The sequence below is a fragment of the Aulonocara stuartgranti genome (genome assembly GCF_965226115.1).
Source record: "Aulonocara stuartgranti genome assembly, chromosome: 20".
NCBI lineage: Eukaryota > Metazoa > Chordata > Actinopteri > Cichliformes > Cichlidae > Aulonocara > Aulonocara stuartgranti.
Genome location: NC_138956.1, coordinates 23,958,542 through 23,975,367, shown reverse-complemented (window position 1 = coordinate 23,975,367; position 16,826 = coordinate 23,958,542). Strand labels below are relative to the sequence as shown.

The 16,826-nt window shown below is 40.4% G+C and overlaps 2 protein-coding genes across 2 annotated transcripts; one reads left to right on the top strand and one right to left on the bottom strand.

Annotated features, from left to right (window-relative positions):
* Positions 1–283: 283 nt before the first annotated feature.
* On the bottom strand, positions 284–3,428 carry lsm14b (LSM family member 14B). Its single transcript, XM_082520182.1, is given in 9 exon segments — positions 284–615; positions 618–735; positions 825–954; positions 1,398–1,559; positions 1,665–1,748; positions 1,931–2,152; positions 2,252–2,381; positions 2,477–2,640; positions 3,210–3,428. Coding segments are annotated over 9 exon segments (1,242 nt in total). The 5' UTR covers positions 3,328–3,428; the 3' UTR covers positions 284–501.
* A 146-nt stretch (positions 3,429–3,574) lies between these two features.
* On the top strand, positions 3,575–16,165 carry LOC309697945 (transcription initiation factor TFIID subunit 4-like). Its single transcript, XM_082520179.1, has 16 exons — positions 3,575–4,363; positions 4,527–5,327; positions 7,091–7,245; positions 8,632–8,751; positions 10,337–10,492; positions 10,621–10,743; positions 10,876–10,965; positions 12,235–12,462; positions 12,625–12,760; positions 13,182–13,296; positions 13,844–14,013; positions 14,109–14,239; positions 14,347–14,472; positions 14,706–14,762; positions 14,867–14,986; positions 15,095–16,165. Exons 1-16 carry the CDS (start codon positions 4,096–4,098, stop codon positions 15,260–15,262), a joined length of 2,964 nt encoding a protein of 987 aa, XP_082376305.1. The 5' UTR covers positions 3,575–4,095; the 3' UTR covers positions 15,263–16,165.
* Positions 16,166–16,826: the final 661 nt, after the last annotated feature.

The following is a 16,826-nucleotide window of genomic DNA, read 5'->3' as shown; positions in this document are numbered from 1 at the left end:
TACATTCAACTCATTCCCTTGATTATACCAAATTAAGTCTTAAGTCTGAAAGCTCCTTTTGTTCATTATATTAATACTATACAACATTGAATGGACAAATCTGATTAATACTCCCAAAAGGCAAAAGCAAGAATTTACAAATGTGCAAGTAGCAAACAAAAGTAGAAACTGAAGCATTCATGGTTTCCCCCTTTTAAACAAAAAAAAAAAAAAGAAAAAAAAAAAAAGAAAAAAGTTGGAGTAAATTTTACCCACATAAAAACAAGGTCAAATGTCAAAGAAATAATGTTAAACTTTTTAATGACAGACGTTTTGACTGGTTACAGCACAGCTGTAATAATGATGGCTTAGTTCCATCACGTATCCCAGTAAACAGACTGTAAACAAACATGCACAGCATAGCACCTCTTCCAAATGCAATACAGCCTTCATTATTGCCCTTGTGATTTCTTCACTGTACTAAATATCAAAAGGTCTGTCAAGAAAAGGGGGGCAAGATTCTTACAGGGGATCCAGTACCTTCCAGAAATAGGGTATGAAATCAGTCAAGGTGGCTTTACTGCCTTTGTATGAAACTGATCTGTACAGCCGCCCAGTTGCATTTCTTTGAGTTAGACTCGAGCAGCACCTCGTCCTCTTCTGGTATATCCACCTCTGAATCCTTGGCCCCTCAGGAAACGTCCAGGGACACCAAAAGTCTCCAGATTGCGCTTTCGCTCCTCTGCCCACGTCAGTCTGAAACCATTGATGTACATAAATAGCCATGAGCACATATCTGTACAAAGACCAACTTTTATATAAGACAAAGAGAGTCAGTTGATTACCTGAGCCCATTATCAGATGAGATGTTGTCAAAGAAAGACTTTGCTTTGTCATAGTAGCACTTTGGACCAAAACGATCCTCCCCTGAACTCAGCTGCAACCCCTCCGTTTCCCTTCCCTCAGAATTCCCATCTGAAAACAGAAAAAAAAAGTACTGACAGTGGAAGGACAGACCAATTCCCTGGTTTTCAGCTATTGCATTTATTTAAAAAAAAAAAAAAAAAAAAAACCCCACACAAACAACCACTAAAGAAATTCTATCTATCTATCTATCTATCTATAGGCCAGAGAGAAACATGGCATTAGAAGGCTTATTTTACCTGAATGCAAATTTACTTCTATTCAAACATTCATTTTTGTCACCACACCTTTAACTCATTCAAACAGAGTTACATGAGAGCACAACTTCCATGAAGATGCCACAACATTAATAATGCATACCTTTAAATTGACAGCATTCCTTCAAAGAGAATTAACTGACAAAGCAGGTGATTTAAAAAAAAAAAAAAAAAAAAAAAAAAGAAGAAGAAAAAAAAAAAGTGGTGCATTGTTGGCAACTCCAGCTGATAACCAACCTTTTAGAGTCAGCCTCTCCTGGAACTTCTCCTCAAGCGCCTCCTTAATGAATTGTGCGTTTGAGGAATCAAAATCAAAGTCTGTGTCAAATTTAAGGGTGGGAGATGGAGCATTAGCCACCATCAGCTGGCCTCTTCTGCGGTTCCTGCGCCGTCGAGGTCCTAAGATTATTATTTATTTTTTATTAAGTGCACCTCAAGTTTGTTTTGTATACAAGGATGTCCTTTCTGATTTTCAAGTCTACTGGAAACGTTCATGTTTAATACCTTGTCTTTTTCTAGCAGGTGGCCTGGTTTCAGCATTTTGCTGCTGACTGTCTTGAGAAGTGGATCCACTTGGGTCTGATTGCACTGCAAAGACACCCACAACAGCTACACTTAGTTTTAAGTGCATGTAGCTGCCTAGAAAAATACCCCATTATTTTCCCCAAAACATACATACTCCTCCACAGTTAATCAACCTGTTTCACTTGGGAAACATCACAGTACTTTAACAGCATTTCCTTCTCATTGCTGCAACATTGTTTACTCACTGGTGGCTTCAGTGACCCTTGTGGTTTGAATATTTGTTCCTCTCGTCCCCTTGGGCTGCCTCCTATTCCGTTGCTGCTGCTGCTGTCCTTGTTCTTCTTGTTGCTCCTGCTGCTGGGATCCACTCGCACCTCTTCTCTGCCTAAATGTCTTTACACTGACAGTTTGAACAGCCTTTTCCACCATGGGACCTCTTTGAGCAAGTAAGCCTTGAAGTAAAGGCCCTGGGTAAAGGATATGAAGTGTGTAGTATAGAAAGAACCCATTTAAATTTAATTTTTTTAGTCAATTAACTTGTTAGAAACTTGCTGTCATTGATTTACCAAGGCCGAGAGCTGCAACATACTGCTGATTAAGCAGAGAGCTAGCAGCAACCTGGTTGTAGGCAGGCATCCTTAAAGGGCTGAGTGATCCAACGGTAGATTGGATGCTTGAAGCGCCTGAACTGGAGGTCTGGATGAACCAAATATGTTAATGTTTAAACACACATATACATACTTAGTCTGTTTTTAGAAGAAGGAGGGTGTAACCAAGCAGTTTTTGTACACCTGTATTATTGCAGGATCCTGAGGCAGGCCATGGTGATACCTTGGAGGGTCACCCAGTGTAATATCCTTAATATCACTTCCCCGGAAAGTAATGTACTCATAGACATCATCTTTGGGTGACGTTGGCCTATCTGTTGGCCGTCCCTCAGTTCCAAAACACTTGACTAGTGAAAAGAAAAACAATGGATAAAGTTAGGAAAGTTCCACCCATATTTCACTTGCCCAGTTTCTTTCCAATTCAGTTAAAAGGACTAGATGTTAAAGTCCCTGATAATGCATTGCTTTAGATGGAGAGACTCTTGAGGGATGGCTGTTATGAGGAAAGGCAGCCCAGAAACTTTGCCAGCAGCTAAGATTAAATGACAATAACTAGAAATGGAGAAAAAATTTAAAAAGCAAGTTTTTGAAACGCTGACAGATTTTCAAGAACACTGATAGCTAAGCTGAGGTGGTTCGGGCATCTGACAAGGATGCCCCCTGGGCGCCTCCTGGGTGAGGTGTTCCAGTCATGTCCCACCGGGAGGAGGCCCCGGGGCAGACCCAGGACACGCTGGAGAGATTATATCTCTCGGCTGGCCTGGGAACGCCTTGGTATTCCCCCGGACAAGCTGGAGGAGGTGGCTGGGGAGAGGGAGGTCTGGGCCTCTTTGCTTAGGCTGCTGCCCCCGCGACCCGGCCCCGGACAAAGCGGATGAAGATGGATGGATGGATGGATGATAGCTAAATAACTCACCTTCTGCCAGAACTACTGTGCTGTTCGCTGCATCAATAGTATACAAAATCCCTTCATAACGATTTTGGGCTTTTGAGAGGAGTGATACTTTACAGCCAATGTATGGCTTCGAAGCCATGGCTCGAGAATATCCGGGGCCGTTGCTATAAACTTCTATAAAGACTCATCACATGGCACATTTCGAGTCCTAGTAAAACCGGAAACAATTTATAGGCGTACACAGCTGACCTGATTGAAGCACCTGGCAATCATTGATGGCAATAAAATGAATGCCAATCACCACGGCTTGATTTAACTCACTTGTGACCCATTCGTTTGAATTTTTTCGTAATCTATGATTTGTTACGAATTCGATCAATAATTATGATTGTGCTTATGGTACATATTTTTTTCATAAAAACATTTTTTAGATAATTTTTATAAGTTGCAACAAAAGTCACAGTCACGGCGTTAAAAGGCTGAGTCCTGTGATGCATAAACAACCGTGCAAACTGGCTGCCTAAGTGCTGATCTGCACTCTCAAAAGTTTACTATCCAGGTAGTTTCACATCACTGTCTGTGAGCACTAGGCGGTTACTGCGGGTGTCCTGGAAAAATAGCATCAACGCAGCCATTTTGGATTGTTCAGAGAGTAAAATAGTGTAATGCAAGCATCTTTGAAATCATGTGATAGTGCATGAGAACTATCTGACAGTTTCTTCGATGTGCTAATGCTCCACAAGGCACAGCTCTGTGAGCGATGTCGCTTATTTCCAACGAAATAGTCCGACTGCGGTGGCACTTTGCACTGCAGCTCGCAACCATTTGTTCCAGGTTTTATTTTTATCCAACAGCCAATCATGAGGCGAGTTAAGGTCGCGTCACGGAGGATGCATCCAATCGGCGCATGCGTCTCACGAACGAGCGTAGCTGGGAAAAGATGGCGGCGGGCTCCGATTTGCTGGGTGATGTTTTCTTGAGCACAGAGGTGGACGAAAAAGTAGTTAGTGACCTAGATGGATCCCTGGAGTCTGAACTAACAGAAACAAGGCGCGATAACACAACCGCTAGGGCCCCGTCTGCAGAAAATCATGGCGGAAACTCAGCTCTAGGTAGTAGTTTAAATGTTCAGGATAGCAAAATGGGACTTTCACAACAAGAGCTTGCTAAAGCAGGTAAGATAGCTGCGCACTCCGGTTAGCTAACATTAGCTAATTTTGGTCACGTTACTCAGCTGGTTATAGCTTATTTGGCTTCACTTGTCTGTGTCCCGAAACTAAAGCGAATCGGAGAGTTGCTCGACACTCCCCTTGTTTTCATGTGTTTCCGCTGCTGCAGGGACAGGAGCGCAAGGAGGTGTCAGTAACAGTACGGGGTCCCTGGGTTCAAGCATGGATGGGGCAGCAGGGATCACATCGACGGCAGGACCGAGTGTGACAGCCACTCAGAGTCAGTCCAAGTCGGACGCAGCCAGTGGAGTTGTTATGGTTACACTAGATGCAACAGCTGGCGCTGGCAGACCTGGAGCGACCGATGCGCAAACTCTGAATGGAGGTGCCGTGGTGATGAACTGTCAAATAACCGCAGGCGGACCCGCTGACAGCAACAACTCGCAGCCCGGTGCTGTCACACTCCTCAACAACGGACCTGTGAGCAAACCAAGCGCAGCAGGTCTGCCTGGAACACCTAGTACTATTATCCGAGCTACTTTGAACGCGCAAAATGTTGTGACTTCGTCTGTTATCTCGTCCCAGCCTTCTGTGAAAACTGTTCCCACAATCACGCTGGTGAGGCCACCTATGCAAACCTTCATGAACCCTTCACCAAGTACAGGCAGTCCAACCACAGTTTTAACGTCACCGTCTGTCAGTGTTACCAGCACAACTGGCTCTCCTGCTAGCAAAACTGACTGCCCAAAAGTTATCTTGCCTACTGGTGCCCACGTCGTGGCTTCAGTTGTTGCTACAGGGACGACAGTGAGGAGTCCGACTGTTTTGCAGGGCTTGAGGACTTCAGTACCTTCAACAGTTGCTGCAACTCCCGGTGGAATACGAACTATTGTTCCACAGGTGTTAGCTCCTCGACTCGCTCAGCCTCAACAAAACGCCCCAAATATCCAAAACATTCAGCTGCCTCCAGGTAATTGAGTTGTAAAGTCTGAGAGCATGTGGAAGATTAATATTATTATTATTATTATTATTATTATTATTATTATTATTATTAACTTTAACGGTTTCCCGAGATGCCTTTGCAGGCAATAGATGATTTGAAACACATTGTAGTAGCTTAGTAGCAACTTTAGAGGTGGCCAGGGTTCTGTAGCAGATTAAAAGCAGGACTCAGTGGAACTCAGCCAACACATTCTTCATATAGTTTATCAATGTAGCTGTCCATTCCAGTCTATTGATTCTTTTTAGTTTGTCTTGTCTGAGACGATTACATCCTATTATAATAGCACCAGCTGGATAAAATATACAGGATATCTCTCAAGCATTATGTGTGTTTGGATGCATGTGTTAAAATGTATTGATGCATGCGCAATAATGCATGTAAGGAAGTCCCAGAAAGTTGATTCCCTCTATCTGGATGCACTGTTTTCAGTGGGAGAAATATTTCATCACTTATCCAAGTGACTGACTGATAAAGTCACTTGAATGCATAATGAAACATTTCTCCGACTGATAATGCCACGTTCAAATGAACTGAATCAACTTTCTGGGATGCATGTGTTGAGTATGCAAAGTCTTCAGGTTAGCATTTTTGTCTCAGTTGTGAACTGTTATTTCAGGGTTTTGTAAAAGTGCAGTGATTCTATTTTATGCTCAGTATAGCATAAAATAAAGAATTATTATATTAGAAAATGAATCCAGATCAAATACAGATATTAAATCAAATACAAATACTAAAACAAACAACATCATTTTTGACAAATGCATCTATTTGCAATTTAGAATGGAAAATCCCCTTTGTGGCCTCCCTGTAGGATATAGTTCTTTGTTGTAGGCCACTGTATTAATGGCAGATTTCTTCCATGGCAGATTTAATTGCCCCTTGGGGATAAATAAAGTCTTCTGATTCTGATTCCAAGGTATTCCCACTTTGTAGCCTTGATGAAACAGCTCTGGCCATTTATTTGGCCAGTCTTAGAATGTCTGTGTTATTATTATGTAGTAGAGTCATGTTGTCACCTCTTTAACAGACACTGTTGACATAAGGGTGTGGTGCATAGTATTACACTGCCATACAATAAAAATAAATTGGTGGCAAGAAGACATGTTATTTTGAGCAGAAACAAGAATGTTTTTAGCTTTTTGCATGGTGGATTGTGACTTGAACTTTTTTTTTTTTTTTATGCTGCCATATAGACCCTGACTGATAATGTTTTTTTTCTGGTAATATCAATTTTTTATAAATATAAAATTCCAATAATAATAAATATGGGTATACTGGCATACGTATTTAAGCATTTAAGAGTTATGTTGAGACAGGAAAATGGTGGGGTAATTGTTTATTAACTTTACTATTAGTTCTATTTACTTTGAAGACGCTGCTCATCCCTGCATCACTGATTGCTCTGCTCTTTTGCAGACAGAGTTTTGTAAAGACTGAAATGGGGCTGTTCTTCTGTATAAACTATTCCTTTATTGCCCCAAGTCTCTCTCTCCTGCATTATACTCCTAACAAAATAAATGTTTTAATATTGTCACATATATCAGTCAGACTCTGCTAACATGCTTGTGGCTCATTTTGGTTTGACAAGTTGCTGAGTGGCTTAGGACTAAATAGGGCTCACTATTGATGCATACATGCGTGCATACATCCTTTTTTTTTTGGTGACTCATTGGGACAGGAAGATAATGACCTTTTAATATTTTAACTCCTTGGATATTTGGCACGTACAGGAATGGTCTTGGTTCGCAGTGAGAGTGGGCAACTGCTGATGATTCCCCAGCAGGCTTTGGCTCAAATGCAAGCTCAGTCGCAGTCACAAAGCGCCATGACTCCACGACCTCCAGCTCCCACAAGCACTCCACCTGTCCAGATCACATCCCTACAGGTACAGATCTGCTAGATACAGTCAAACGCAGAAAATATGACTCAGATACCTGTACAGTTCTGTAAACCTTCTGTAACAGTTGGTTCTCAGACTTTTTCTCAGAACCCAAAAAAGGTAATTCCTCCCAATTCACATTTGATTTATTAGTCTTTAACAGTAAAAGAGTACAAGTGACTTTTTACTGAAATAAAGTTCAGTCTGGCAAAACCAGTAAACTTGTTTATATTCCCAACATCAGTTATATTAATTCAAATTAGTTGTCTTTTATTGATTTTTTTTTTCTTCTCTGGTCATCCACATCCCATCTACAGTGACTCATAGACATATTCAATGCTGTCTATACCAGTAACATTAACATATCATTTTTAAAGCTACATATACATAAATATGTTCCTTTTTATCTGGTTTTCACAGTGATAACTTATGCTAAATGCATAACCTGGTTGGAAGCAGGTCGTGCTCAGGGTTTTTAATTTAAAGTCACCTGTAAATTGTCACATTTTCACTGAATTTTCACTAAAGTGATTTTCAGTCCCCTTATCAGGCTTTGGGACAGTACCATTTAATGTTTAAATGTGTCCAGTTGAAAGTTTCAGAGCTCTAACATGCAGCCGTCATTTTAGAACTAAGCAGGACTGAGAGTGCACTCGGCATTAAAATGATTAACTCAAATAGAAATGTTTATTTTACACCTCAGTGCGCTAAATCCCGAGATTAATAATTTTCTGCTGTATTAATTTCCTATCTTACTTGTAACGGGGTTGCATTTTCCTTTCTTTTATATTGCATGTTAAATTTTTATGCTCTTTATAGATTTTTATCACCGTTTTATCGTCATCTGATCGAAGTAGGCGGCACTCGTGATGCGTAAAATGCCCCCTTTTTTTTGTTAGCGTCCACAGAGCCTGAGGCAGAAAGCCTGCGTTAACACTGGAAGTAGATAACCACTGAAGTGATACCCATTCACTTCTAGCAGGGGTTTTAGTTTTTGACATGCCAGGTAATGCAAAGAAAGCTGTGCTGAACTTCTTTCACATTACACCTCTCTTGTAACTTCAAAGTAAGGATAAACTTAATCACTATTTTACTTTCTGTTTATAATTGAGTTTTGGTTACTGCTTCAACATAAATACTGTGCCTCTGCTTGGTAAACATTTACAAAACAAGTATTTCTGATTTAATTTTCGTTCCACAGAGTAACTGTTGCATCCAACTTAAAAACATATACTATATACTACTACTACTAATATGTAACTTTTTGAATATTTTCTGATTTTTGTTATTTATTAATTTATTTTTTATTAAGCAATATAGCATGTGTCCGAAAAACCCCTGCTGCTCCACTGTCTGCCAAAAGCGTAACATCTTCTTTTATATGTCCTGCAGGCACCAGGTGCACCACTGCTGGCTCGTCCTGTTACTCCCACCACTATTATTAAACAGTGTTCCACAGTTCAGACCACTGTGACAGCTACCACTGCACTACAGAGGCCTCCTGTTCTGCAGGTAAACTCTCACTATATTTAAATCAAATGATTCATTTCCATAACACCAAGTGTAACCCATAGGCTCAGTTTGCATTTTCCCCCTATGCTTTTGCGGATTACCTGGGGAAGCTCTGTTTTTTCACACTATCCCTAATGGGTTAAGTCAAACATCCTGGCCTGGTTTGAACCCAGGCATTGCATACTCTTGTCCAGAGCGAAGCTGTGTAAAACATTATTAAAATAGGAATAGAATCACCTGTAAATCAAATGATCAAATTTCAAAAAGTTTTTTTTTTTAGAAAAATTTATAGATCTGAGACCCTACAATAGACTAAAACCAAGGGAAAAAGTATCTTAAAAAGTTGTCTTAAATTGCCCCTGTAGATGCACTTATGAACTGTAGTTTTTAAAGCTTTTCCAATCTCATGCTCATGTGATTTTTCACTACAGAATCATCTCTGTTTTTAATGTAGGTCTGCCTAACAGCCCAAACATAACATCTATTCAGTGCTGGATTTTGGCCTCATTCCTTGTGTGCAGAGATTTTTCCAAATTCTCTGAACCTTGAATGGTTTCATGTAATTTTGGTCGTAAACTCCTGTGTAGTTTTTGAATCATTCCCAATTTGTTTTTAACATTTCCTACATATAGCCATACCCAGGCATCTTTTCAATCATCTTTAACATTAAGAATAATTTAAAGGGTTTTTTTTTTTTTTTTTTTTAGGAAAAAACAAACAAATCTTATTATCATTGTTTCTCATACCCCCTTGTGACCTGGATTAAAACCACTACTCTCTCATCTTCCACATCTGGACAAGTGGTCCTCACTATGATCTCGGTCACATCCTGTTTCCATTAATCTCACACAGTTGACCCAAATTAGTCTAACTCATGCTGCTACTTACATGACATTTGCTTCAGTTAGAATTGTCAGCGGTGTGTCTGAAGTGTCTGCAGAGTGTTGTTGTTATTTGAAATGAATTACACTTCATAATTTTTCTATTTGTCAGGGAATGTGTGCCTGTTACTGTACACCTGCTGAGAACAGCTGTGCAGAAGGTTCTTGGTATATGAGAATATTAAAGTAAGACTCTTATTACTGTTGCTCAAGTAAAAGCTGAATGTATCCTCCATGAACTCGTTAGGACTGATTTCCTACTGTGAGATGGTTTTTAAAAAAACAAGCACAGAATCTGTTTCATAGATTATATGGTCAATTTTTCTGCCAAACGGTCTAACTGTGGCGTGAAAGGATGGGATTTTGCAACAAGGTCAACACAGTTGTTTTCAGTTCCTCTCTGGCTGGCTTGTTTGCTCACTTTTAAAAACATTGCTGCTTCTATTCATCTTTTATGTCCTTATTGCCATGGAAATTCCTTAAATATATTTTTGCTAAACCTTGTTAGTTTTTTTTTCCAGATCATGCTTTTAAAGTAAGCTCTAAAGCATTTGTGTATATAAAAAGTAAAATTCATAGAACACCAGTGTTATGTGAAAAAAAGGAAATGCACTGTTCAACAGGCCTGCTCGTGTTAAAGCTGTTTCTGACCTCATCATTTTTCTTGGGTCTAATTTCAAGTGCATATTCACTGACACATACAGAACACCATCATGCTGGGAGGAGTTGCTACCACCGCAGGACAGCCGCTAGGAACCGCCACCACAGTGCAGCCCGGATCCGCCTCCACAGCAGTAGCACAGAGGGTGGGGCCCGTTGGAGCTACTGCAACCCCTGTCACTCCAACACCTGTCACAGCTGTAAGAGAGAATTGCTAACCATGATTGATGAACAGCAAAAAAATACCTTTTTCCCTACACCCTATTTAATGGTTTTTTTTCATGTATTATGTAAATATTTGAGAGAAAATATTTGTGTGTGCTTGCAGGAGACGCTGGAGAATGTGAAAAAATGTAGAAATTTTCTGTCGACACTGATCAAGCTGGCATCCAGCGGGAAACAGTCGTCTGAGACCACAGCTAATGTTAAGGAGCTCGTCAAGAACCTACTGGTACTTCTCTCTCCCTCTTACCTTCTCTGGGTTGACACTTAATCTTTCTCCTGGTGAAATTCCTTCAAAGTTTATTTATGTATGATGTATTCTCATCCATCATGTTTTTTTTTTCTTTTTTCCTTGTAACAGGAAGCAAAGATAGAGCCAGAAGATTTTACCAGTAGGTTATACCAGGAGCTCAACTCATCACCGCAGCCATACCTTGTACCTTTTCTCAAGGTGAGATTAGTGACACACCTGCAGACAAAACCAAAGTTATTACATTGTTCTGTAACTTTGGGACTTACAGTTGAGCACTGTATTACTCACAAACTTAAAAGCCATCAAGACTCTTGTCTTTGATTAGAGAATTTTCTCACATTATTGCACATCTTGTCCATTGGGTATGTTTAGGATCTGCCCACAGATTTTCAATAATGGTTCTGAGGCATGCTTAGGATCACTGCAGCATTTTTGCTTAAATTGATTAATATTTCATGGAAACCTTATTTCTAGCCTCAAAGCAGAATATTTTCCCCCTTAACAGTTTACTCAGTGTTGTCAATTGTTATCATGTGATTTTGGGCTGAAAGCTGATAATGTAGATGCTCCACAATATAAAGGTAAGCTCCTTTGTGGTCACATGGGACTTTAATTTGCATTCCTGCCAAACAAATGCAACTTTATCTGAAGGTTGTGTTGGTGTTCACCTTGACCAATTTTTTAACAGCATTTTGGAAAGTAAAATTTGCAAGCCATCTTTTACCTGTTTTGTAGGCAGCAGTTAACGCTAATCCTAAAATTCACTGTATCAAAAAGAAGCCAGTGGTTGGTGACTTCTACTGCTAGGTGTGCATTCGCACACATGTACCCACTCCATGACAGAGATTAGAGTGCAGGTGAGCGGAGGATTTGCAGCCTTAATCAGGACCAGGCCAAAAGCTATAGCAATTTGTCACACATGGACTTAAATGCTACTGAAAAACTAGAGGAAATATCTGCTCTGCTGGCTGACATGGTGATGTAGTAGCCAGACAGGTAGCTTTAAAAATCTAGAAAGGATGGGGCAAATTTATTCTCTCTGCATTTCTCTTTCATAATCAAATCAATAAAGCTATTTCATAATATTTAAAAATCTGTAAAGCATGTTGTTTCATATAGCTTCTGCAATAGTTTCTTGTTGAAAAGTCAAAGAACAGAAATGAAAAAGAAAAAAACTTTTCTGAACTCCACTTACATAATGAACTTCACTTACATCATAAACTAAATTCTATGCACTGCAGTTTCTTTAGAGTACTATGTGATGTGTAGAAATGATAGAAATGTAATCATTTATCACTAAGAGCTGCTTCTGTTAGATTTCTTTCTATTATATTCTTTACTTATCCAGGTAAAAGCCTCTCTTTTTAAAGAGTACTCTGGCCAAGACCCCAGCACAATAACCACAACTAACTGACTCATTCACATTATGAACTGAATACATACACACTTCATTCATTCTGACTGTAGAGAAGTCTTCCAGCGCTGCGCCAGATGACCCCAGATTCAGAGGCCTTCATCCAACAAAGCCTGCTGCCTCAGCTGAGCCCTCAGCCTGCAGCCGCAGCCTCCACAGCACTCACTGCTGTGGTGCTGCGACCTCCTCTCTCCACCACCATCACTACAACCACCAGCCCTGCCACAACCAAAACCACAGTTATCAGCCTTACACAGACACCTCACAGTAAACCGGGACTGGTAATGTTTTTTTGTTTTTTTTTGCTATTACCTGTATCGGAATATATTGATGAACATGTATGAACAAGTGGATGCTTCTGAATATATGCCTGTCTCTACTTCTTTCATTTGTGTGCTTTCTTTTAGGTTTCTCATTCTTAGTCTTTTTCTGAATGTGCACAGATAGTACCCCAGCAACAGGGGACCATTGTGAGGCCACCGGTGACGCTGGCTCAGTCTGCCGTGGTAACACTGAGAGGACAAACTCACAGTCGCATCATCGTGGGCCAGCCACAGGTTATCAAACAGCTACAAACAAGTGGGTCATATTAATATTTGTTTAATGCTTAACTGATATTTATTACTGATCAATGTACAGTTAGTTTCAATGTTCAGTCTCAGTGTTGTATTTCATTACTTTAGTACCTCATACAGTTTCAAATGGATATCCATGAAAACATCCCCATGGTCCACTAATGCAATAGCATCACTAAAATCCACTAAATTGCAGCTGTTACGCTTGAGTTTAGCTTCTGTCTTTAATGCATTTAACACGTCTATGGAAGTGCTACCACCTTGTGGCTACTGTTTGTAATTGCAAGACACAAAGTCCAAGAATACAAGAGTCAAGTGTATATTCAAATTCTACTGCGTGCTCTAATAGTTTTAGGTGCAGCTGCCTTTCATTAGTCTAAATTCACTACAGAAAACTTGTTTTTGCTCCTGTTTATGATTTTTAGTACCAGCAGTGAAGCAGACATTGGCTCCAGCACCCAAAGGAATACAAGCTTTCAGTCAGCCTTCCTTCGGTGCAGCTCAGAAGAACAAGCTGAAGGAAGGAGGAGGCACTTTCAGGTACGAGAGACCAAAAAAAAAAAAAGAAATCCAACTCACTGTTAAATACCAGTATCTGTATATGCGTTCACAGAGAATTAAGTATCCATAGAAACTTACGTGATGTCATAACTTTTTATGTGCCAACCGTAAGATAAATTAATGCAGTTTATTGCTGTTGTTACTTTTATCTTAAAGTTTACCTGTCATACTGACTTCCAGCACCATATTTTCAGTCTTGGCCTCTACTAGAGTAGCTTTTCACAATTCAGAACAGAAATTATTTACTTTATTATCCTTTGTGCAGCTCCTTAGTTCATTAACTGTGTTAAACAAGTGCTTCCAATTGGTTGCCTCATGAATAGAAGGTTATAATAACAGGTGATTGGGACCACAGCCAGAGCTGTACACCTGTGATACCCATATTAAGGATAACACCTCTCTTTGTCATCATACAGTGCCAAGTACTCTGTGTGTGTTGTGTTGGTTTTTTTTAATGTTGTATTTATTCTGTATAAATGTGCTTAAGACACAAAAAGTAAGAAAACTGTTTTTGTCTCTTCTCCAGGGACGATGACGATATCAACGATGTGGCCTCAATGGCAGGAGTCAACTTGTCAGAAGAGAGTGCCCGTATCTTAGCAACCAACTCCGAGCTTGTTGGCATGGTGACTCGTTCCTGTAAGGACGAGACCTTCCTTTCCACCTCTTTACTCACCCGGATAGTTCTGGACATTGGTGAGAGACGTACACTGTCGAGAAAATGCACAGCATGTTCCTCACTATGCTGACACCGTCTAAAGCTTTATCCATACTCACTCCTGTTGCGACAGGTAAGAAGTTCAGTGTCAGTGAGTTGGGCACAGATGTGATCAACTACATTTCCCATGCCACACAGCAGCGCCTGCAAGACATACTGGAAAAGGTGTCGCATGTTGCACAGCAGAAGAACTTGACTTTTAAGGTGATAATTGATTGCAATTGTAGAGTAGGGGAGACCCACTCACTACTGTGTTTTAAGATCTCTTGTTTCATTTTCCTGTCTGTCCTCGCTTTTCATGCCAACTCCAGGAAGATGAACAGTATGAGCAGGCGAGCGATGTGCGAACCCAGCTCAAATTCTTTGAGCAGCTGGATCAAATGGAGAAGCAAAGGAAGGAAGAGCAGGAGAGAGAGATCCTCTTGAAAGCTGCCAAGGTAACAGCATTCGAACAAGGACACACGGTATCACTGACAGAAACAATCTTGTATGCATAATTATACAGAGAAGGCAAGTGAGTGCTCTTGGGTCATTGTCATTAATATACATTTTCCCTGCCATCACCAAATGCCAGACATGGAAACTGAGAGAGTGAATGAATAAAACAAGTCATTTAATAAATTCTACATATCCTTTTTGAAATATTAAAATGTCCTCGATATTATTTCAGTCTCGGTCACGGCAAGAAGACCCGGAGCAACTCCGACTGAAACAGAAGGCCAAAGAAGTAAGTATATGCTAAAATAATATCCTGGGTGATTGCTTTCTTTTTGAAGCATTGTTATGAGTTTGCCTGTACGTTGAATGTACGTGTTACTACTTGTATTTCAGATGCAGCAGCAGGAGCTGGCTCAAATCAGGCAGAGAGAAGCCAACCTAACAGCGCTGGCAGCAATCGGCCCAAGGAAAAAGCGGAAAATGGACTCACCGGGTAGAGGTGCCAATGCAGAGGTGAGGTGTGATTAACCCAAAGTAGGAATGTGCTTATTTTGAAGTTTTCTGGATTCACAAAAGCAGTTGATGAAAAATTGAATGTCCTTGCTTTGTTTCACCCTCCAGGGATCAGGGTCGTGTCCCTCTCAGACTGGAGGCTCAGGTGGAACAGGCTCCAGACAGTTTATGCGACAGCGCATCACTAGAGTCAACCTCAGGGACCTGCTCTTCTGTCTGGAGAATGAAAGAGGAACCAGTCACTCACACCTGCTCTATAAAGGCTTCCTCAAATAGCACCCGCATTAAAATGACTAGTTTCACTCAGTGGCATTAAGGAGGCAGAGTGGACCATCGGCTCCGATCCTTCCTGCCGGTACTTCCTTTGATCACCCACTGTTGAATTATGAGGCATCTGTCTGTGGGAGTCATGCTGAAGAGACCTTGGCTTTTAAAAGCCTCTTAAAGAAAAGGACTTTTGTATTTTCAGTGGAGAAATGGAGCAAATATTGGAACTTGGCCCTGAATTCAGTGCGCCTCTCAGCTCTGCAGTTACAACCAACCACACTCGATGAAGATGCACTGCCTCATGCTACACAAAAGAACAATGTCTTTACCAAACCGAACACTTCAGATTTAAAACGTGTGTCAGTGGCGTCTGTGCTGTAGCAGCAAATCTCTTTGAAGTGCTTGGCAGACACTCTTGTTTATTTAAGTCGTTAACAGAGATTTTAATTTATCGTACATTTATACTATATTTTAGCAATGCCTGTGGATCGTTTTACAGAGATTAATCTTAACCGGTCTTATCATCTGCTGAGTTGCCTTCTTAACAGTTTAAGCCATATGGATTAGAATGTGTTGATCAAGGAATTTTATATATCCAACACTTCTCTCCAGATTTGTAGAATGAGAGGATTTTTTAGGGATACAGTTGTTGTTGTTGGTTGGCTGTTGTTTTGTTTTGTTTTATTTCTTTTTTATCTTTGTCTGTGATTGGAATCAATGATATTTTATGTGTCATGTATTGTGTGCAGTGTAGAGGTGGTATTAGAGCTCACTGTCATAGGATTTCTGATTTATGGTGAGAGTTCTTGCACAAATTTTGAAGTCTTTTTAATTAGGGTCTTGTATTTTCTACAGAGAATTTAAATACTTTATGTCGCTCGTCAGTAATTAAAAGCAACTAGGTAAGATGTACTCATAAGGTATCGTGACTCCACCCTTTACCTGTCAGCTTTACCTGACTTAAATTTGTGCCATCTCCTTTTAAACCTCTGGAGCGCTCCACCACATACAAGCCTAGAGATCGGTTGGCAACCATCTGGTAATCGCCAGTCAGAAGGGGGAAATGCGCATTTTTCCAACCAGTTGCAAGTACTTACTATTGCTGGCAACTACTGTGAAATAAATTTCTTATGGTCCATTCAGGCAGCAGTTAGGCTGGTCAGTGACCCTTGGTAACCACTTGTTGCCAGGGAAAAGGATGTATTCTGCCAATGATTGGTGAATGTTTGCTCGAGGTTGTTGCTGTTTCTAATGTGAAGTTGGTTCCCTAGAAGTATATGGTGCTGCACTGAACATCTCCTTGCAGTTGCTAGCAGGTTGCCACCGTCATCTGTAGTTTGTCTGAACAACAGAATGTGACTTCTGTTGCACTTGTGCATGTAGAAATGATAAACAAAGCGTACTGAGGGTATACGCTGTTATTGATGGAGCTGCAAAACTTTGACTGCAACTGTTTAGTACTGAGATTTCCTTTCCCATCTCCAGCTGCTAGTAGCGTTAATACATTTCTTCACTGATGTCAGTACGACATTTACGTCAAGGACTGAATCACAGTGAAAATCCTCTCCAAAGA